This window comes from Rhinolophus sinicus, chromosome 18 (genome assembly GCF_057876585.1).
Source record: "Rhinolophus sinicus isolate RSI-liver-muscle chromosome 18, RSI-T2T, whole genome shotgun sequence".
Lineage (NCBI taxonomy): Eukaryota > Metazoa > Chordata > Mammalia > Chiroptera > Rhinolophidae > Rhinolophus > Rhinolophus sinicus.
In genome coordinates, this window is record NC_142518.1 from 107,275,610 (window position 1) to 107,299,179 (window position 23,570).

The window sequence follows — 23,570 nt, forward strand, 5'->3', positions numbered from 1 at the left end:
CTAGTGGAAGTTTGAGTTGAGCCCTTAAAAGGAAACAGCACACTCAGGTTACCTTCATCTCTTTGCCAAGAGAAAGAGGCTGTATGGTGAAAAGTGGCTGAACTTGATTGCATAGTTGGAATAGCCTGAAATACTTTCACAAAGAGGACAGCTAGAATCCAGAGTTATATGCACTGCTATTGCAAAAGCAGATGGATTGATTTAGAGACATATCAGTGTGTCTCGCATGCTTAGAGATCCACTCCCTGGTTTTGTAGGTGCTGGTCTGATTCTCTATGTTCACATCTTACATTTTCCTGGTTACTCTGCGTGCACTTTGCAGGGCGTAGGCGTTCCATGCAGGGATGTCGATTACATCGATTTTTCATGGGTTTCTGCTTCCCCCAAAAGGCAGTCCCCTAAGGTTCTCTTCAGGGAACAGCAGTGTGCTTTAGCTCTGGTGCCTTCAGTAGTTCTGAGAATGACTCTTGATGCTACTGGTGGACTTTTCACAGCAGGGAAATAGCCTTCACCTTCACCCTCACCAGCACAGGTTCTCATGTAGTGCATGTACTTGCGTGGGTGTATACGTAGCGTGGCTTTCCAAGTTAGTAAAATGTCAGTATTAATCCGGAAGCGGCAATGTTCATTCATAGGTATAACATGTAGACATTTCCAATGCAATTATGTGAGTCGGCCTATCATTCTTTGAAATGACAGAGTGTCAGTTGTGCCATTGCTTTTTTCATTCATAAAACCAGCAGAGGCCATAGATGTGTAGCAGGCAGTGCAAGTTTCCCAGTTGTCACCTCATCAGGTCTCCCCTTGGTTAGCCCTTCTGACTTTTGAATTTGCCACTGTGCACCAAGGGATCAGACCAGGGGGAAACTATTCCTGTAGGTCTGAGAAGGGATTGACCTGTGGCTTCCAGATTCCAACAAAACGCAGTGAGCCCATGGAGTGGTTCAGTGATTCAAGTGCAAAAATTATCATGGGGATTTTTTTGCTTGTTTTTAATCTAGGCCAATCATTTCTTGTTCACATTTTTTAAAAAAATCAAACTGAGTGTAAAGTGATTAGTATGCTTGCCTTCTACGGTGAAAAGTTGTGCTTTAAATAAAGGCAGAAATATCAAAACAGTAGATAATTTACACTAGCTTACCAGTGCAAAGTCATGTTTATTCAGTCACCTGCGTGCCACTGTTTTGTTTTGTTTTGTTGTTGTTGTTGTGTTTGTTTGTTTTCTAATCCTGTGCCTCACATTGTTCAAGAGAGCTGGTATGGCGTTCGAATAAAGTGACTCGACCCTTGTCTGCCTTTCAGTGGAGACTCAGCAATCAACTTGTAGGAATGCAACAAACAGCACACTCAGGTTTTGCGTGTCCACACTCACCGTGGACATCAGATGAGCCACTCTATGTCATTGACTGAAAGCATCTGAAACCATGCCATCCGTGGAACTATATGGCATGAGGCCAGTTAAGAGCTGGGCTAGGTTGGCATTGGCCACACGGGAGATGGAAAAGTGAGAGGCATTTCACTGTGCTCATGTGACTTTTTAGATTTGCTGTCACTGATACCACGGATGTTAATTCTGGCAGGGTTAATTATGAGAAATTAAAAAGCCGCTCTGAACAGACTGTGCCCTTCGTACTCTGATAAAGAGTGGGCTCTAGCATGAGAACATTTCTTCATTAATATCCATCCCCAAAGGGCTACTACATGCAGTGTTCTGAATATGAATCCTGAACTTCTAGAGGCGCTGCAGGAAGTCAGGGAACTGGGCTTCAGAGGAGGGCGACTGCTTATTCTAGTTTCAGGAAAACAGTGCAGCGCCTGCCTAGAAATCACCCGGCTGGTGACATGTGAAAAGAAGAATTTATGTACTTGCATGTGGGCATGATATGAATTTTGAAATATGGTTTTTGCTGCATTCCGTGTAGATCCCATTGCATCCGGGTTCTCACTGTGGCAGTGTAATCCATGCAGCCGCTAACAGGTAGGTTTGCAGAAGCTCTGTAATTGTGTGCCATTTACTATGTCACCCAAGTGGCTCTAGGGTATGCATTTCTTTCTCAGGAAAATTTCACCAGCTCTTTCCAAACTAGGCTCTCTCCCACCAGCCTAATATATTATACTAAATATCAATCTTGTTACCCAAATACATTGCAGAAAGTAAACTGTGAAAAAATACCAATATAAATAGTGCAGCTGTAAGGCAGATGCTTAACTTATATTATTGTAACCTCAAAAGGCCACATTATGGCGGAGACCCACCTAGAAAGGGAAGTAAGTAAAGCGGTAAAATGCCGCAGAAGTATTACTTTTCAGCCAAACTAAAGCCCTATTGTTCAATGGATTAGGCACTGACGCCGGTCACAGAGCAGCTCTCCATGTCAAGACTGTTCCAGAACATGAGTGTAGTTCTCCCTTAGTAAAGGCATCTGCTTATCATTAGCACAAAACACACAGTTGGATAGACATTAAAATATATGACCTTCCACAGAGAGCAGAGCTGGTGGCACTGTGAACACAGAGCTATTCTTGGATTTGTCGGCTGTCTGAGGAGCAAAGAAAGCCATTGGCTATTAGAAAAATAGAAAGAAGGAAAGCCATCAATATGTAATTAGCCCTTCCCCTTTGTCTAAAGAGCATATTGCTCATGGGGACCATATTGCTCACCTCTGTCTTTCTGTCTCTTTGTTCTCTTTAACAACTTTCCCTTCCTGGTGTGTGGCCCTGTACCCAGGCCTTTGCATAGCCATACTCTATGCTCCTTTTAGGCCTCTTCTACTTTCTTTCCCTTTCCTTCCCTTCCTCCATCCCTCCCTCCAGCTCCCTCCTTGTTTCCATTCTTTTGTTCATCTCCGGAGTCCCTGAGACCTTGGTGATTCTCCATGAATGCATCATTTTCCCCTCAGATTCTCTGCTAGGAAGTGGGAGCAAACGCCAGCATCTCCTCATCCAAGTTCCCAGGGTGTCACAGAGTGTAGGAATGCTCTCAGTGGCATCCTAGTGGCTCCAAAGAAATACTTGTATATGCTTCTAGAAGAACCAGACAGTCATGAGGATGACGTAGAACTGAGCCCAGAGATTACTAATATCCAAAATAAGGTATTTCCACATTTACTACATTTCCTTTCTTTAGGAAATGATTCCGACCCTCAGGACCCAGTAAAATGTGTACTTTTCATTATGATTTCATAGAGGGGTAGACACAGGCCGCTGGGGGGGGGTACATGTGCAGGTTGACTCGAACATAACCCCAGAAGCCGTATGTCCACTCTTGTGATTTTTCCATTCAGAAATTACCTCTGCCTGCCAACTCTGCATGTATGTGTGTATGGGGAGGGGGGATTTACTATATAACTCCTGTTTCCCTTTGAAACATGAAATGGTTGGGGTTTTTTTTGTTTCTCTCCAAATTACTCTTGCTGCCACCTGGGTATTCTAGACCTATCAACATAGATGATGAACTCGTGTGTTGATCCAAACATTAACAATCCTCATCCAAATGGTTTTGGTCAAATTTTCCTTCCTCTTGAGCTTATTGTTCTTGCTGTGCTACTGTCACTGATAGTTCCATCAATAGATAATATTGGACCTAAGGTCCACCCACAGACAACGAGCCACAGGGAGGTGGGGGGGCATTGATCATCATAGTTAGCTGATGCCACATTTCTTGGACAGTGCTTGAATGAAAAGAACACTTGATTATGTGTGTGCAAGCTTGTCTACAATCAGTCCCCTGGCTCAACCGTAGGGCAAAGACTTCTAGAGTTCTGGAGGCAGGAGACCTGGGTTCCAGGCCCAGCCCTACTGCTGACAACTCCAGGTCTTTAGCTATGTTAATGCACCCATGAGAACCTCAGTTTCTCTCTCTCCCTCTCTCTCTGATATCAACCTGATAATCATTTATGCCTGCTTTTGTCAATAAGGATAGCACGAGAAGCAGTACAAGTGCTTTAAATACCAAAAAGTGCAACACACATGCTGATTATTCTTGTGGCTTGTACGTTATTATCTAAATCCCTTATTTAATGGCTTCCAGCCATGATCAACATTTTCAAGGCATAGCCTGGATTTATTGCATCATTAGCGAAGAAATTTCCTCTTCTGAGAGGGCCAAGATTACATTTTGTGCAATGTTGCCTTCCCTAGAAGTGACCACTTTCAAGGACTAATTTTACGTGCTCTTGAGCATTTGGCAAATGAAGTGGAACACTTTTCTAAGAACATCTTTCCATTGAGACAATTGTTTCAAAACACAGGCCTATCCTTTCTGATCAGAGTAAGACTACGCACCAATTTCAACAGGACTTTTTGTTGTTGTTGTTAAAAATGCAGCTCACTCACAACTTGTTCCTGTCGAAGGAAAATGCTTACCGCCACATTTCCTCATTAGCTTTGCCTAAGACAGACTCCTGTGTCACAGCCGATGGAGCCTTTATGAGCCTTTTAGCCAAATGACTGATGTTTGCCTCGTTATGTCAGATCTGAGGGCACTCCTGGCATCTCTCTTTATTCCCTGTCTAACACCATCAATCGAGCAGCTGCCATGCACCCATGATCAGGCTGATTATGAAAATGTGCTCAGGAGCCTGACAACGCCAATTGTCTTTTATCTGAAGAGGCCAACCGATACTGCCTAGAGCCTGCAGTTCTGTGAACAGCAGATTTTGTTCCAGGACAGGCAGGTGAAAATCACCCAAGTCCACAGGAACGAGCTGTGCGCTGCGCAAATTAATTTTGATTTATTGTGGAAGAAGGTCCTGGAAGGATTGATCTGATTCCTTGTAGCCACCTCCCATTCACCCCTTCGAAGATTCTTTGGTTCTTTCATTTTGATTTCATGTTCTACACAAATTCATTATTCTCAGGACTGTGGGAAGAAAGCCTATTAAGCCCAAAGCCTGCTAATAGAGAATATATCGTTGTTTTTCTAAATGTACTTTTAAAAAGGAAAGTAAATACTTGTTTATAGAGCATATCAAATTCTAGCAGTACCTTCAGTAAGTTTCCCTGGATGTGTGATGACAGCTTTCATCCCTTGCTGAAGATAAAAATGATCTTCTGTGATGCTGGGAGCGTTGCTGGCCTGCGTGACTGGTGAAGTGGTCTGCAAGTGATGGGGTGTGGGCTCCCTTAGGACCACTGTCCTACTTCCCACCCCACCCCGCCAGCCAGTTGGAGGGGTTAAGGGGTGGTAGCATGTGGCCTCTGGATAGAGCACGGCTAAGTGCCTCCTGGGGAGTCAGCTCTGTGACCTTGGTCTCATCAACTCCATGTGCTTTCAACTGAGCTCAGGCAGGGTGACCTGTCCCTGACAGCTCTGAGATTGAGGCAGCCTATTGCTTTTCCTCCTCTAGGCGTTTCATTCACTGTAAAGTAGCCATGTGGCATTTCCCTCTTTGCCCCTTATCCAGCCTTCCTCTGTATCTTTTCTTGCTGGGAAAAACAGAAGCCTGTTTAAATAGTTCGGTTCAGAACCTCAGGTTGCCCTAACAGTGTGTGAAATCGATCATTCTTCAGACCCTGTAGGGGGCCCAGGCTAACCACACAGAATGACCTCCCCACGTATTCAGGAAAACTGGGCAAGACCATAGCTGGAACTTCACATGCTCAATTCAAGTCTTCTCTAACCAGCTATTAATGCTTGAAACCAGCAAGTTCCTGTGGTAGTCAAACAGTGCGTGGGGGCAGAAGAATTGTTACATTCGTTGAACACATTTTTATAAATAGTGTGTCATGATTGTGTTTCTCTCTACTGACAAGAGGTCTAGAGTATGGGTGTGAAAAGGGGCCTGGTGGTAGATAAAATACACAGTTCAAGACCACCTGGGAACTCTAGAGGAAGTTTGGTGAGGAGCATAGGTTCACAACCTGGGACTAGCATCATCATTCTCTGGGGAGCTTGGAAAATGTTGCTGTGTCCAGAATCCGCACTGCACAGTTAAGTCTGAACTCTGGGGAGTGCCCTGGCATGGATGTCTTCACAGCTCCCGGAGGATTTGAGTGTGTGGTCAGCACAGGGCTGGTACCTAGGAAACTTGATAAATAGTAGCACAAACGTCCAGTGGGATCTTGGTTCATCTTTACAAAACCCTCAGGATGTTTGCGCACGATAGTTATCTCCATTACATGATATGGAAAGTGAGGCTCAGCGAATTTGGATCATTTTTCCGGGGTCATACAAATAATGAGCGTGCAACCAAGATTCTAACCCACGTGAAGTTGACTGTAGAGTCCAGCTCTTAACCATTATTCTAGACAGTAAGGATGGCCGCCATCACAATTTCTTTGCAAGGGTATGAATTAAATGAGTTAATATATCTTTAAATACTCTGTACACTGTACATAGATATGCATGTGGAAGTTGTTTATTCCTAGTGGTCGTAGCATGAAGAAGACTAGGCTGGGTATTTCAGTTTATGAAATGTCAGTCTCAGCTGAGGAGCTGCAGACACGCAAGCAGAACTGAGTAGTATGTGGCTGAATGTTCATGGACGCTGTGCCTTGGTTAGAATTACAGGACAGCCCTTTGGAACTGCCTAGCCTGAGCCAGCCAGGCTTTACTAAGGTCTGGAATGAATTCAGAAATACATCTGGGACACCCTGCTCCAGACCTCTCTTTACCTTATGTTTATGTCTGCTAAATTTCAGGTTCTTGCTCAGTTTACAGAGCTAACTGTGCAACATCAGACACATAATTGAAGAGAGAGAGAGAGAGAGAGAGAGAGAGAGAGAGAGAGAGGATTTGAATTAGCTGCTTTGACTTTTTTTCGGTGGTGGATTGGTCACACACATCTAATTTCACTCCCTGCCAAAAACCACACCAAAACTACAATGAATGAGACTTTTTAAAGAGATAAACCCAGAAGGACTTGGAAAATGGGAGAGGAAATAAAATTGGGGAAGCTGGAAAGTATTTGGACAAATAGTAACTGATTTAGCAGACCTAGAAAGCCAAGTCATAAGCTGGCAGGGGGAAAAGCTGAGAATCGATCCAATTTATGTCACAAACCCCTCAAAAAGCACAGGAATTGGTGGTGCTGGATATTCCTGGAAGTGGGAGTTAATAGGGTCCAGCATATAGAGGATTGGTTGAAAGCTGTATAAGGAGAGAGATCCATAATTCCCCTCCCTCCCTCTTATACTCCGCCATTTCTCCACCCTCACAGAAAAGGGGTGTTTTATTCTCTGGAGAGGGCAACACAGAATGTTGTTTTCCTGGGGTACTTTCCTAGTTGGTGGGTGTACCACCAACTAAATTCAGGGACCGCCAATCTGCTTCCCCCAGAATGTTGGCAGCCAGGACACATTGTCATATTCCTGAAAAAAAAAGAGATCAAGAGAAATTTCCATAAGCTTCCAGTGGGAGGGAGGAAGGGAGGGAAGGAGGGAAGGGGAAAGGGGGAAGGGAGAGAGAGAGAGCGAGAGAGGGAGACAGAGAGAGGGCAAGGGAGGTAGAGAGAGAGAAGGAGGGAGGGAGGAAGAGAGAGATATAGAGGGAGGGAGGGACATTGAGAGAGAGAGAGAGAGAGAGAGAGAGAGAGAGAGAGAGAGAGAGAGAGAGAGAATAAGTAGGGATCATGTAAACGGACAGAAATCAGAATGGGTTTGAACTTCGTAGTGACACTGGTAGCTGGAAAACAATTCTCAATTCTAAAGGAAAATTACTTCCACCCTAAGATTTCTACATAGGTAAATTATCAGTCAGTTGGGATGGTAGAATGAAGACATTTTCAGACACTCAAGATCTAAAAAAAAAAAAAAAGACCTCTAACCCACCCTTTCTCAGTACGCTACCAGAGGGTGTATTTATTCAGCAAAGTGAAGGAATAAATCGAGGAAGAGGATGGCATCCATATAAGGAATAGGAGTAGCAACACAGGAGAGAGGCAAGGTCAGGTTGCAGGATGATGGGGAAGAGAATCCCAGGTATAGGGGGGATCCAGTCTCGCTTAGAGCAAATCGGAAAGCGCTGAGTGAAATTTATCAAGAAGGTCAAACTGGTACCTGACACGAGTGACTGTACTGGTATTTTCACAACTGGTAGAGAATTGGGGGTTGCATTAGAATACGTGCATGGAAAAGTAAGCCAACCAAAATTAAACACCAAAAGTGACAATTCACTCCAACGTATTGTGCAGGACAGGTAGTATATGACTTGGTGTTCAATAGCACATATAAGCATGAGAACGTGAAATACATTATTGTTGTTGTTGTTGTTCTTTTTTTTTAAAGATTTTATTGGGGAAGGGGAACAGGACTTTATTGGGGAACAGTGTGTACTTCCAGGACTTTTTTTTTTCCAAGTCAAGTTGTTGTCCTTTCAGTCTTAGTTGTGGAGGGTGCCGTTCAGCTTCAAGTTGTTGTCCTTTCAGTCTTAGTTGTGGAGGGCGCAGCTCAGCTCCAGGTCCAGTTGCCGTTGCTAGTTGCAGGGGGCACAGCCCACCAGCCCTTGCGGGAGTCGAACCGGCAACCTTGTGGTTGAGAGGCCGCGCTCCAACTAACTGAGCCATCTGGGAGCTCAGCAGCAGCTCAGCTCAAGGTGCCGTGTTCAATCTTAGTTGCAGGGGGCGGAGCCCACCTTCCCTTGCGGGACTCAAGGAATTGAACTGGCAACCTTGTGGTTGAGAGTCCACTGGTCCATGTGGGAATCAAACCGGCAGCCTTCGGAGTTAGGAGCATGGAGCTCTAACCGCCTGAGCCACCGGGCCGGCCCCATGATATACATTTTGGTGGAACTAAACATTTGATGCAAAGATGTTGGGGAGATGGAGGAATCGGAAGTACTTCAATAGGTACTAGGGAAAGGGTGAAGTGAGAAGGCTAAATGCTCATCTCCCGTACAAGGGAGGCAATAGAAAATACCTGAAATGGGCACATAAGGAGATAGCAATACAATCGTGTCATTTAGGGAAATGGGGGTAAGTGCCCCAAGAATAAACTGAAGAAAAGTTGCAAGCAGTTAGTTGCTTTTTGAGAAGGGGGAAAAAGATGGGGCTGAAGTGCAGAGCTGGCGGCTGCTGTTCGTCTCAAATCTTTTGGAACTAGCTGACTCTTGACCCTCGTGTGCATACATTAATATGATAAAACCTTAGGCATCTGCTGCTCCCTTTTACAAACACAACTATGAAAAATACCCTGCGCTAGAAAATGAATGGCGTAATAACAGAAACCCCTACTAAGGAGGTGAGGGTCACAAAAGAAGTCAAGAACGAGGTCCACCAGCAGAGAAGCAAAGCCTTCCTGAAACGCTAATTCTGAAGGAGAAACAATCTAATGCCAAGAAAATGGGCTGCATGCGCCTGGAGGAACTAGAGCCCGCCCCCTCCACTTCATGGCCACTTGAGTGACTACCTTGCCAAAGGGCCAGCAAAGCTGCAAAAACACCCCTTCATCTGGCCTGGTCTCTCTTTAATTGCTTGCAAATCCAATGGAACTAAGTAACCCGAATACAATGGACACAAGGGGTAGCCTCTGAAAAGAGCATAAAGTGGGGCTGCTATGTTCCCATCTCCTCTGCGGAGGAATCAGGATTTCCCCTGACTTTTGCATTAGCATCGCTCTTTAGTATTTCAGCTCTCTCAATTAGGCTGAAAAGAAACACGCTGAACACTGGGGCAGATCCTCAATGCCAGTGAACGGGGTTTAATGAAATCCAGGAGCTCAGTGCAGAGGAAAATTATATGAACAGGTATTTGTAGACACTTACATAATTAATGTGACTTCGGTCGTATAACAGGAATACTGGAAGTATCTGTTACTGTTTTCACCTCCTTTTGTATTTCTTCATGATAAAAATGTGGCGATGACAATATTTATTGACTAATTCCTCTGGGACCATGATATATCTTGCAACCATGAAACTCCCTGAGAAACTCTCAGCATTACTAATGAAGAACTCAGTGAGAAGCTCTGTCAACACTTCCTGTGTGTCACCAGGCAGCAACCAAAGGGTTCGGGTAGCTGGACTCTCTGGAGAAAGGGTTAGTAGCATCAGATGGGGCAGATGGGGATGAGGATGAGGCCCCAGTTCCTGAATGGGAAAGGGAATAGGGCCTCAGCAGAGTTTCCCAGGAACCTCTACTCGCAGGGTGTTGCAACGAAGAGGTGAGCTTTTAAGCTGAAAAATGCTTAAGAGCATTTAAAATTTCTTTGTCACCCTAGGCAAGGCCCTAGAAAGGGATAGGGAAGCAGAGGTGGGTGAAGAAGGGAGAGCAGTGACCTCAGAGCACCGTGGGCTGGCCAGGGTCCTCGTTTCTGCGCACCAGGTAAAATCTGCACAGGAGCCTTTAATCGCATGTTGTTCTATGGTGTTATTAAGTGAATACATTTTTCATGGCCCACCTGCTAGTGTAACTAATTAACAGCCATTCTCATTAATTACATTGATCAGGATCATAAAATAATTTCAAATTGCTGAACATGATCAGCAGGAGTAAAATGGTTTCACTTTAATCCCTTAATGATTTTTTCATGATTAATCAAACAAAATATATGTAGTTATTTGATCCACTTTTTTTATCTTGGAATGGCAACTCACGGCAATTATAGTAGACACAAAGTTGATGCAGACAGAACCACATTTCATGCAGTAGCTAATTAAGCAATAAGCCACAATGGGGTGCGGGTATATGATTATCATGAGATAATCATTCCTGTGAGGAGTCACAAAGCAAAAGGTACAGTTGAGTACCTCTGCTCCCACAGGGCAGTGATTACCTTCGGATAACCACGTATCCCGCCAGTGCCTTATTGCTAATCGGAAACTCTGCTTTATGCAGAAATAAATTGAGGAAAAATGACTTTGATCATAGGAAATGGTTCACTACAGTATAAAGGCTTCATTTATTAATAGTGACAACATTAATTTGTGCTTTAAAAGGTTAAATAATCAATCATCATCTAGGGGTGTTGGGGACCATTTTAAATGTTGCAAATGTTTTAAATTTATTGCTTACACTTTTGAAAATGCCTACATTTGGTGGTTTGGGTATGTGAAATGTAGTCTTCAAACGCTCTTACTTCTAATAATTAATTTTCATTTAATTGGAAAGTTCTTGCATTTAAGGTACTGGACTTTTTTGGAATGAAATCATGAAAGACTAGTTGGGTAACTCATTTCCAAAGCTTAATTAAGAAAGAGAAAAAGTACATCTGCTAGATTTCACCCATGGTGTCTCAGGTCATTTCCATCTCTGAAACTTTCGCTCTACCCTACAGAGTTCCAGATGTCACAATGGGGATTCACAGCCATTTAAACAGGGGAGACGGTTCTGGCTTTTTCTAGGACATAGTTCCTCTTCCTTTCTTCCACAGGAAAAGGGAACGAAAAAGAAAAATCAAGCCCACACAAACAAAAACAAAGCAAAATGACCAATATCCTTCCTGTGCCAGGGCTAACTGGCAGGGTGAGAAGTCCTGCTCCCTTGGGTGGCACTGCCCCATGGCATTACTTGCTCTATCCCCGCCTGCATGCTGCATGGTGTGGGAAATCTACATTCACTCCAACCACCAGAAGAGTTAGTTCTTCATTTAGGAACAATAATGGGGTTAGAGCAGGGGTCACACAAAAGAAAATCCAAACAAACAAACAAAATCCCACCACTCTCCTTAGCAGCTTCTAAACAACAGAGTACAGCCGAACACCTAATGGTTGACAAACTTACCTTCCACAAGGGTGTCTGGTGGCATGCTGTTTGTTTATTTTTCAGAATGATTTCCTTCTTGTTAACTGTAGAGAGATAACTTGTAATCTTTATTTGGACCAACTAAGCTTCTTTTTCTTTTTTTTTTAAATTAAAGTTTATTGGGGTGACAATGGTTAGTAAAGTTACATAGATGTCAGGTGTACAATTCTGTATTATGTCATCTATAAATCCCATTGTGTGTTCATTAAGCTTTATTTTCTATTATGAAAAGTCACTCTATCCGAGTTACACCTAAAATGATCAGATTTATTTCATTTCATGTTACCTCCTCCCCTTTTTTGGGCTAAAATAATTAGGGCTTTCTCAAAAGTGTTTTTTTCTATTTTAACTCTAGAACAATGGCACAGAACTTAGATAGCTGTTGATTCTCGAAGATATTCATCCAAATTGGCCCAGGTTTGTTTCAAAATGAGGCTGCCTGGTTTAGCATCCATGGGCTTCCTGAAGGAAATGGAGCCGTGTACTTATTGTGACCCTGTGAAATGAAGATAAATTGTGTCATATGCAGGATACATTACTGACTTTATGACATGCATAAATTGACAATGGAGTGCATCCCTTCCATAAAAGCATCCTTCCATTGCTTATATTGTGTTTTTAATGCAACTTTGTTAACATTGTGATGTATTGAAAAATACGTAGGTAAAACAGTTGGACACCAGGCCCAGGGTTTTTTGTTCAAGTGTCAGTAAGTGCTGCTTTTGAGAAGAACAGTCTCACTTTTAACCTTGCTAAACATTCAATTCAAGCCATATGGTTCGATCAAGCCAAACCATTTGGCTCCAAGTGGCTCTGCTTGGCGTGGGGTTGGTTCTCTATCACATAGAAACAGTTTTTGGTCAGGGTTAAGAATGAGCAAGACTTTACTGAAAAACAAAATAGGCACAAGAGAGAGGTGATCAATGTGATCTGGAAACATTGGCTTTATACTGAGTATACTGGTCTCCTGGCTTATCTCAGGGTCACAGCAGTACTCAGGCTTATATTATGTATTACGAAGAGGAAATGCCAATTATTAACATAAGTAGCGTAGGTATGAATTGTAAAAGGGCTTTGAAAGTGCCAAACGCTGAAAAAGGAAATTAAATGTAGTTATTTATAATAGAGTTTTAGAATTACTTAGCTTTGTTCTTGGGAGACCTGGCATTTAGATTTTATATCGTGTGCATTCTTCAAATGTGCATAATTCACGTTAAAAAATAATAAAGGCATCTTCACCTATAATCACCTAAGTGTGCATACATGTGTGTTTGGCGATGAATTTTTCCCCCCACAAGCAATCAACCACCATAACTTTATCATTCTCTAAAATATAAAACTTCATTATATTTGATGAGTTGACATGATGACAGATAAAACCTAACTGTTGAGTGAAGGTCATTTGAAAAGCTCTGTGAGTTGAAATGTGATTGTGTGTTTGTTTTCATTGCTGCTATCCATCCACATTTGGTGAGATTATATAGAGAAATTTTTGCACCTGTAAACATTACAGATATTTTGATCTTTCAAGGCTAAGCAGACTTGATAAAGTCTCATATGGAGCTTAGCAACACAAAGATTTTTAGATAGATATCCCATGTGGTATCAATGAAGTACCATTTAGAAATTTCTCATTGGCTTAAACAGGTAAGCAGGAAGGCTTGGTGAGACAGATGGAAAGGGCTGCTTGCTGTAAGAAAGCATCAGAATAGGCATTGCTCCTCTGCTGGCCTAAATCCACTAGTCTGATGTTATTATTAGCGATAAGGAACGGTGGCCAGAAGGAAATCGCATTCGTTGCAAATGTCATTTAAATAGGACTCTGATATTTTCCAGTCAAGTCGACAGGCTTTAGTCAAATAGTGAGCACTTTATTTGTAAATGCAGGAGGGAAAGAAAAGCTTCCGTTCAGCAGTTCTTAGGATGTCAGCTTACCAGTATTGATTAATCGTTCAGTAGTGGCAGCTGCTTCTTTATTAAATGTGCAGCTCCCCATACAGAAGATATCAGGTGTAGGAAATGTTTGTTGACAATTCAACTTTTCTCCCAATGTGCCGGAACAGTCTCTTACATGTTCCTCAACTGCCATTCCTGGGAATTTATCTGCCTCTCTCTCTTTGTGTCTGCCACCCCTAAACTCCTGCCAACCCCCGGAGAGTTGGTTACTACGATGAGCCTCCACCAAACAGATTTTGACTGCGCAATTAAAAAAAAAAAATCTTTGAAAATATTTTATCTTTTTATTGTCATTGTTATGCTCTGTGGGAATAACTTGCTACTTAAGTACTAATTGTAATTATAGATGTAGCACATATATTGCTAATGAATCATATTCTCGGAATTGTGAAGCTACTCCCTGCCTGGGAAATGAGGTAGCTTAAGAAGCTGAAAGTACTCTCTGAGACCACTAGGGGTACTATTGAGCAAGCTGTCTGCTTCGTGTTTTAATACTGTACCCCAGTGAGGGCAGACTTTCTGAAGTTACTAAAATATCTGAGAGTTGGAGAAGAGTTTACACTGAACAAGAATATGGCATAAAAGTATGTCAGTCTCCAATGGGTTTACCCCAAATGCACCTGTAAGAAACAAAAACCCAATAAAAAAGGTTTCTAACCCTTTCCCATCCTTCAAGATCAGTTTTCAATTCAAGTTCCTTTAGGATTCCCCAGCTCTTGAAACTCCCTTGGCATTGAACTTCTGTGGCCCTCACTTGGCATTCAGCATAAAGTGTGTGTGCATATATTATAGGCATCTCTTTTTTCCCCTTCCAATTAGAGAGCAGGAACTTCTTAAGGTAATGACTTTTGTACTTGAAATCTATATATTGTAAATTCCCAAGGACAGTTGATTGTCTTTAAGTCCAATAAGCCATCAAAATGCCTTAAAAATTCCAATATCTCAGATGCCCATGACACACTGTTTCAATGCATTGGCTAATGAGATGGGGAGGGATCGGATGAAATGGTAGAGTTGGGGCACTGCCTTTGAGGGGGTGCTCAGGAATGGTCTTTGAGGGGAGGCGTCATTTGAGTGGAGACCTGAAGAAAGAACCTGGAGAAGAGTATTTTGTGCTAATTCTACAGCAAATGCAAAGGCTCCGAGGTATGAATGAGCTTGGCAAGTTTGAGGAAGAGAAAAGAGGTCAGTATTGACATGAAGAGAGTAATGAAGTCGGAGAGTGACATGAGATGCAGTTAGAAAGGCAAGAAGCAGGCAGGGACAGATATATTTCATTCTGAGTGCAGTGGGAAGCCACTGGAGAGTTTAAGTCAGGCAGTGACAAGATTTGATTTGTGTTTTATTAATAAAAATGTGCTCAGGCTTCTGTGTGGAGAATGGATTGGAAGTGGTGTGGTGCTGTGGAAGCGGGGAGGTGATAATGGCAATTGTCCAGGTGACAGTTGATTCTGGCTTGGACCAGAGTCATGGAATTATAGATGGAGGGAAAAGGAACACAATTTGGAGACAGACAGATGAAAGTTGCTTATGGGGCTGAGTGAACCTGAGGAATCAGGGCTGTTGAGGGCATATAATGAGAAGAGAATGAAGGAGAAATGGGCAATATAGAGTTTTAGTGAAGAGCTCCAACTTTGGAATGGAGCAGCCTTAGTTTTGTTTTGTTTTTCCATTTTTTCATTCAACACACATTGGATGTTTTTTCTCTCTCTCTCTTTTTTGTATTAGTTTCAGGTGTACAAAACAATGTAATAGTTAGACATTTACACCCCTCACAAAGTGACAGCCCCCCTCTCCCAATCTGCTAACCCTCTGATATCGTATGTAGCTGTTACAATTCCACTGACTGTATTCCCTATGCTGGACTCCATATCCCGTGTGGATTAAGAAACGGGTATATTTATACAATGGAGTATTACTCGGCCATAAAGAAGAATGCAATCTTACCATTTGCAACGATATAGATGGACCTAGAGAATGTTATAGTATGCTAAGTTACATAAGTCAGACAGAGAAAGGAAGACTTTGTTTTGATCCTTGAGCAAGTTACTCTGCTTCTTTATGCCTCACGTTCCTCATCTGTAAAAGGGTTGCTACTTCATAGATTTTCTTTTAATGGAATGTGTATGAACTAATGCTGGTAAAATGCTTACTTAAGCACAGTGCATCAGAAATAAGTGTTGACAAGATAGTTACAAAGGAATGTTAGAAGACAAACAACTTTGGAAGTTTGTGTAAGTTTTTATTAAATAACTGATGGGGACTTCCCCCCAAATGTGAAATTTCTGATTTGATATGTTAGTCAAGTCAGAAATTCCGGTTAGCAGAAGGCAACATCAGCAGCATAGCTGACTATCTTGAAAGATTTCCCCCCACAAACCATAAGAAATCACAACATAAGAAAACTAAATTCTATGCAAAACCAAATGGTCAGCATAAATTGAAGATCGAGAATGCCAAAAGTGTGAGCAAAATGGGCAAGATTACCAAATCCCAATGCATGATCTCATGTTTCTGCCCAAGCCCTGGTCTGATATCAGGGTTTGCAGTGAGCAAAGGGAAATGAGAAAAACTTCAGAAAGAGCTGAGGAGTGTAGAATTCCCTAAGGTTTTGTATGCTGAAATTTTCTGTTTTTCCTATGGCCTTGATATTTGAGTAATAGACTGGCTAGATATAAAATCTAGCAACTTTCATTGATTTTTTTAAAAAAACTGCTGCTCTACATTTGGCTTGATTTTGTAAACTCTGATGTCCATCTCATTCCCTTGCCGTTGCAAGTTATTTGATGTTTTTAGTTTGGAGGACTTGCGAGTTTTGACTTTATCTTTCAAATCTAATAGTTTTACTACCGTATGTACTTAAGCTGAGCCCTTCCAATGACTTGATTCGGGTGTTTGAGTATTTGGGGAACATTTTCATATATTATGATTTTAAACATTTTTTGTTCCAGCATTTTGTTTTTCTTTTCCAGGGTCTCCAGTAATACGAATATTATTTCTTCTTTGACTTCCTTCCATTTACACTACTTTCTCTCTGATCCTTTTTTTTTTTTTTTTTTTTCTGTCATTTTCATTTTCTTGGTTGTTTTCCTACCTTTATTCAATGTCTCTTATTACATTTTTATTTGAATCTATTCTCCCTTGTGCACCTTGTAATTTATTCTTCATTTTTCAGATAATTTTATTTTTTCCATTTCTTTCCTGTATTTCCTCAACTCACTTATTATTCCTTTCTGGTTTTCTTGTTAATTTTTGTGTTTCTGATTCAAGGTGATTTTTCATATCTTCAAAAGCCTTTCTGAGAATATTCTTTTTGATTAGATTCAATCCTCTTACAGCATTGGCTTACAGTTTTCTTCTGCTTTATTCTGTTTCTTGGAAGGGGGGTTTCCTCAGTTGATAAGTATAAAGTTTCACTTTCTATACAATGAACGATTCACAAAAATTGACTCTATATTAGGTCACAAAGCAAGTATCAATCATTTTCATAAAGTAGAAATAGTACAAATAGCATTTGCCAATCACAGTGTAATAAAACTAGAAAGATAAATACCATATGATTTCACTTATATGTGGAATCTAAAAAACAAAATAAATAAACAAACAAACAGAAACAAAGTCATACATACAGAGAACATTTTGATGGTTGCCAGCTAGGAGGGGATGGTTGAAGGGATTAAGAAGTACAAATTGGTAGTTACGAAATAGTCATGGGGATGTAAAGAACAGCATAGGGAATATAGTCAATAATATTGCAATCACTATGTATGGTGTCAGATGGGTACTAGATTTATAGAAGTGATCACTTTGTAAATTATGTAAATATCTAATCACTACATTGTACACCTGAAACTAATGTAATATTGTATGTCAACTGTAATTGGAAAATAAAAAAAATTGTAAAAAAAGAAATCGCTAAGAAAATCAAAACTAGAATGTCACTTTTATCTAGAAATTTTAGAAGGTCCAAGTAAACAACTTCTGCATGAAAAAGGAAATGCAAACTGAAATTATAGATTAAAAGATGGAAATAGAAACACTGCATATATGAATCTATGGGATACATTTTTAAAAAATGATCAGAGGAAAATTAATTGCACTGAACACTTTTACCAATAAAAATGAAAAACTGGAAGTAAGTGGGAAAATACCCAGATCAAAAACGTAGAAAAGAACAACATCGTACAACAAAAGCAAGCACAAGGCAGGAACTGCTGAAGATAAAAATGGAAAATAATGACATAGAGAACAAAAAAGTAGGTCTAATCAATAATGGAAATCCTGTGTTTTTAAAAATTATTGCAAATAGAGAAACCACTAGCTGACTTATTAAAAAAGAAAAAAAGAAAAAGAAAGCAAAACTCCACAACATAAGAAGAGAGGAGGAAGAAATATCCATTTGAAAATAAAGAAATTTGAAAATTCACAAAAGACTACCTTTTCAGACATCTATGCAAAAGTTGAAAACTTAGATAAACTTGATAATTTCCTAGAAAAAGACATGTTGCCAAAATTGACATCATTTGATTTAGGAAGCTTCACCAGGCCCTGAAAAGTGACCAGACCAGAACTAGACCATGCCGTCCCCCTGATCTTGGACTTCCTGGCCTCCAGAACTGTGAGAAATGTGTGTTGTTTAAGTCACCCAGTCTGTGGTCTGTTGGTGTAGCAACCCTAGCAGACTAAGACATGTGTTCTATGGCAGATTTTTCAGTTTCTATACCATATGAGGATTACTGGTTTGCAATCAGTTAATACTGAAACTGCATTGGATACAACTGAATCTGATGATTCAGGAGATGCTTCTGGATTTTGTAGTACCTCCGGGTCACGATTACAAACATCCAATTATTGTACAGCATAAGAGACACACACAAAAGTGCCAATTAACAGAGGTTTCTGTTTGATACAATGCCACATAAATGAGTTTTTTCCCAATTTAGGCCTGAGTTAATGAGAGTGAAATAAATAACTTGTTCTCTTTTTTATTAAAGCATCGACTCTGGGGGCACTTGACCTTGTTTCTGGGCATTACACAGCTCTATTGTCTTAAGACCGTGATAAGTATTTGGCTTCATGTGCCAAGTATCATATTTAGAGTCATGAGGTAAAGAAAAACATTTAAGTCCTACTATGTGCTGAGTTCGTCAAGATGAAGAAACAGAATCTCAGAGAGGTAGAGTAACTGTCCCCAATGCTCACTCAGCTAGTAAATGAATCTTTCACCCAAATCTTCCAGAGTCTAAAACCCAGGTTCTTTGCACACAGCACTCTATACAAATCCTGGAGGAATGCTCTGTGAGTCATGGGTATGTGACCTACTGCCAACTGTTTCTTTTATCATCTGATTCCTGTCAATAAGTTTATAGCATGGAAACTTTCTTTTGTATTTTATTATAAGGAAATTTCTTAAATGGTTCTAAAAATCTGCGCCGTTTCTTTCCCTTTAGATATATTGTACACTGGTAATGTGCCCTGTAGACCCTTGCTATCTGGTAAGACCTGGAAGAGGGCTTGGACTCAAAATGTTTCCAATCCTCCATTCCAATAGGAATGATAGCATGAGACTTGTAAGAAGTTGGTGATGCCTTGCTATTTTCAGAACTCCTGTGAAAAGGGAATATTTGATATATCCTGTAAAGAGGCAATTGTATTATGCACACTGGAAGTCAACATACAAAAGTTATGATCTAGCCTTGTTTCTTTACTGAGGTTCAGGATAGAATATGACCCATGAAAAAGGGTCCTTTGTCAGCACTGATATCTCTCTCTCTCTCTCTCTCTCTCCCCCCTTCTCTCTCTCTCTCTCTCTCTCTCTCTCTCTCTCTCTCTCTCTCTCTCTCTCTCTCTCTCTCTCTCTAGTATTTGATTAGAAAAGTTGACAGCAAAGCCATGGTTGGTTATCGGATTATACATATGTCTGGCAAGGCTTATTCCAGGATTCACAGCTCTGATTTTGACATGCTCCAGTGTGTCAATGAATTTGTCCAGATGGTGTGATAAAGCTGCTAATAGCTTCTCAAAGCAAAATTAATTTAAATTAGTTTTTCTTAAAAGAAATACAAACCATGCGGTACCTATCTAGAAAGGAATGGGAAGGGTGTCTTGAAATCCAAGAAGCACAGATACGCAATGGCTTCTTCACAATCAGTGGGAAATTGTGGCTACCTGGTGACTTTTGGGAAAGTGACTGGCTCTTGAGGAGGCGAAGATTTGTTTGTTTGTTTGTTTGTTTGTTTGTTTCGGAAGGGGAGTTGGTGAAATATTTTAAACTCATCTGCAGACATCTCTGAAGTCTGCATTTTACGAGGTCTGCTAATGAAGTTGGCGAACTTGTTGCAACAATGTTGCTAACCTTTTTGGATATCAGAGGGATTATTCATTATGAATTTGTACAAACTGAACAAACTGTTCACCAAAGTTACCATTTGGAACTGTTGAAAAGGCTGCATGAAAAAGTGAGATGACCGGAACTTTTCACCAGCAATTCATGGCTCTTGCACCGTGACAATGCACCAGCTCACACGGCACTGACTGTGAGGGAGTTTTTAGCCAGGAAACAAATAACTGTGTTGGAACACCCTCCCTACTCACCTGATCTGGCCCCCAATGACTTCTTTCTTTCCCCAAAGATAAAGAAAATATTGAAAGGAAGACATTTTGATGACATTCAGGACATCAAGGGTAATACGACGACAGCTCTGATGGCCATTCCAGAAAAAGAGTTCCAAAATTGCTTTGAAGGGTGGACTAGGCGCTGGCGTCGGTGAATAGCTTCCCAAGGGGAGTACTTCGAAGGTGACTGTAGTGATATTCAGCAATGAGGTATGTGGCACTTTTTCTAGGATGAGTTCGCAAACATAATTGTCTGATCTCGTACATTCTTGTCCTGAAATTCAATCTTAATTTGTAATGGCATATATGTGCACCGGTGCTTTTAACAACAGGAACGTTTCATGCAACGTGAAAGTCTTTGAGCCAAATCCAGCCTTCAATGTGCACTTAAGTTTCCATTAAAGGAGAGTGGCAACTGAGCTTACGGAGCTGAGGGTAAAATTTGAATTCTGCTGCAGGAAATCAGAGTATTAGGAGCTGGGATATTGAATTTCACTTTTCCCCACGCTGACATTGACTTTCCTCTGGAGCATCACCAACTAGCGAGATCTAGTTCAGTTGCATGATTTTTTTATTTTTCTCCACTCACCCAAATCCAGAGATACAAGTCCAGGGCTTAGGGGGTCTCATATAGATTTGCAATATTCCTGAGGGTCTGTAGGATCTTAATCACTTTCATATTTTATTTATAAAGCAAATGTTCCATGACATTGAAACATTAAATGGATTATACTCAGCCATGTGCAATGTATAATTTTCTAAAATCTCTGATTAATTTAACATGGGTGATTTTCATTCTTTGATATGTGGCCTTGGTGTAATTTATAACAAGCTATAAATATTTGAAATACTGTGGAAATGTGGTTTGGGGAATAGTATTAACACCTGCCTTAAATGCTAGTTGGGTTATATTAAGCTCTGAATATACTTGGGTATGTTTCTGGCATACTATTTGATCTGCGTTCCATCTGAATTGGTGTATGTAATGACTGGCTGGATTATAAGGGGTTCTCACTATTTCCTTAGCTTTTGATCCAAAACCAAGTCTAAATTTGGGGAGTTTTATGGCAGTATTCCTTCTTTTCTGCACTTTAATTCTTGTTGAAGCAGAGCTGCCAAAGAACTTCCCTTGCCATCTTGTCCCTCTCTTCCCCCCACACACTTCCCGACTCAATCTGTACACATTGGAATGAGGGAAGAAAGAACACAATCCCTGTCAATGCCTGTACTCTGACACAGAGTCATAGGATATGGCCCTGGTGACTCGTATGTCCTGTTATGGTACGGCTCAGCCAACCCACGCTGTCACCAAATCCCATCTTTCCCTGCTTCTGTGGAAAGGCAGCCTCCAGCCCAGAGGATGAGGTTTTCCTCCGGGCTCCATGGCCTGCCCTTTGCCCCTCCCACACCCAGCTTGTCTTTATGAAGGTGTAGAGTGAGTGTATTGATACAAACCTTGCTGAACCTCACTTCCCTTTTCTGTAAAGTAGGCTTGTTTTAAGAATTAGGCATTAGAGAGAGGGAGGAGGGGCTAGTATCTGTATGGGTGCATTGTGATTATCACTGTTGCTTATTTCCCTGCCATTAATAATCCTAATTGTAAATCACTTGGCATTGAGTGACAGGTGGTAAAAACGGTGTGTTTGTAGATCATTTTCATGACTTGTGTTAATGGCCAATTCACTGATAGAGTCTAGGGTGCCCGAATACTACTTCAGGGTTCCTTCTAATTGGTCTTGGTGGTCTCTGCCCTCCCAAGATTCCATGTCAGATGATGTCTATGTTTTCATGGATTTCCTCTCCAAACAAACAAACAAAAGCAGATAGCTAACAAAAAAGCAAATAATTAGCATTTAGTGAGGGCAGACCAAGTTGGACATCCCTTTTCTGTTTTTCCCCTTCATTTTGAGGGAGCCATAGCAGTCCACATTAAAGGTGTGTAGCTGTTTCTTTTGCAGTCTTCGAGATGAGTGATTTATGGAATCAGCGGGAGACCTATGCCCCCATGTGAAGTGCTGCCATTCCCCCTGCCTTTCTAGTGGCTAACATGACATGGCTACAACCTGGCATTTGGGAAATAGCATCACGTTACCTCCACACGGACTGACGCTGGCCTCGACTGGTCATTACCAGCCTTTGCACAGTCCACTGTATTAACAGTTAGAATCACATACATTTTTCATATATTTTATTTATCCTTATAAACAGTACATTCCCCTTAAAGGTAACTCGGGGAGCTTGTTCAATGGGAAATAAAGTTAAGGAGGAAACAATACTTTGAATTGTATTAGTGAACATTGAAAGCCACAACTTACTAAAACAATGTTTTGTAATTCTCCTTACTTGGGTCAGTGTTTTCCAGCTATTATCCTGTCTTCCTAACATTCCCAGTGGGAACATAGGAAACAGGCCTATTGAATAACTATATACGTAATGTGACTTTGGTTAGACAGAAAGCTGGAGCTTGGACATCCAGGGTCAAGTACATTGGCAGATCGGGAAGGCCCCGGGTAAGTAGTTGTTGTGTTAGGCAGTGGAGTATTTTCCATGGTGCATTCTTGTGTGTAGCTTTCTAATTTATTAAAATTGACAGCCCCTGATTCTCTGAGAGCATTGTGATTTCGAGAATGCAATGCCTTGGAAGGTGACACTCCCAGGAAGGCATTTGAATTTTGGAAGGTGCTCTCTTGGGAGAAGCTAGCTTGTTGCCTGCTGCTTCTGGATGGTTCTCAATGTCATGCTGTCTTGTCTGCACTTTGTCAAAGTTAAATACAAAAGTCAGGTTGTATGGTCTAATGGTTAGCACGGCAATCTCTGAAAATGAGACGTATCTATATATACACACATGCAGTACTAGTTTCCTAAGGCTGTTGCAACATAACACCACCTATTCAGTGGCTTAACACAGCACAGGTCTGTTATCGTGCAGCTCTGGTGGTCAGAAGTCTAAAATGGGTCAGCACGGCTGGCTCCTTCTGGAGGCTCTAGGGAGAATCCCTTTTCTTGCCTTTTCCAATTTCGAGAGGCTGCCTGCATTTCTTGGCTGTTGGTCCCGTATCACTCTGATCTCTGCTTCCATCATCTCCTCAGCCCTTCTCTTTCCTTGACTGCCTCTCTGCCTCCTGCTTATAAGGACCCCTGTGATAAGATTGGGTCACTTGGGTAATCCAGGATAGTCCACATTGAGACACATAACTTAATCACCTCTTTGAAGTCCATTTCGCCATCTAAGGTAACGTAGTCACAGAGTCCAGGCATTACAATGTGGACATCTTTGGGGGGGCATTATTCAGCATACTGCACATATGATTAACCTTCGTG

At 41.3% G+C, this 23,570-nt stretch overlaps 1 protein-coding gene across 8 annotated transcripts in view; it reads left to right on the top strand.

Annotated features, from left to right (window-relative positions):
- Nucleotides 1–23,570, top strand: part of AFF2 (ALF transcription elongation factor 2) — a 477,377-nt gene that overhangs the window by 84,554 nt on the left and 369,253 nt on the right. The window contains exon 2 of one of the 8 annotated variants that reach the window (XM_074323510.2): nt 20,267–20,459. The exons of the other annotated variants lie outside the window; for them this stretch is intronic. Coding sequence (XP_074179611.1) covers nt 20,455–20,459 — 5 coding nt within the window. The 5' untranslated portion in view covers nt 20,267–20,454. The remainder of the gene's footprint in view (nt 1–20,266; nt 20,460–23,570) is intronic. 8 annotated transcript variants of the gene reach the window in all.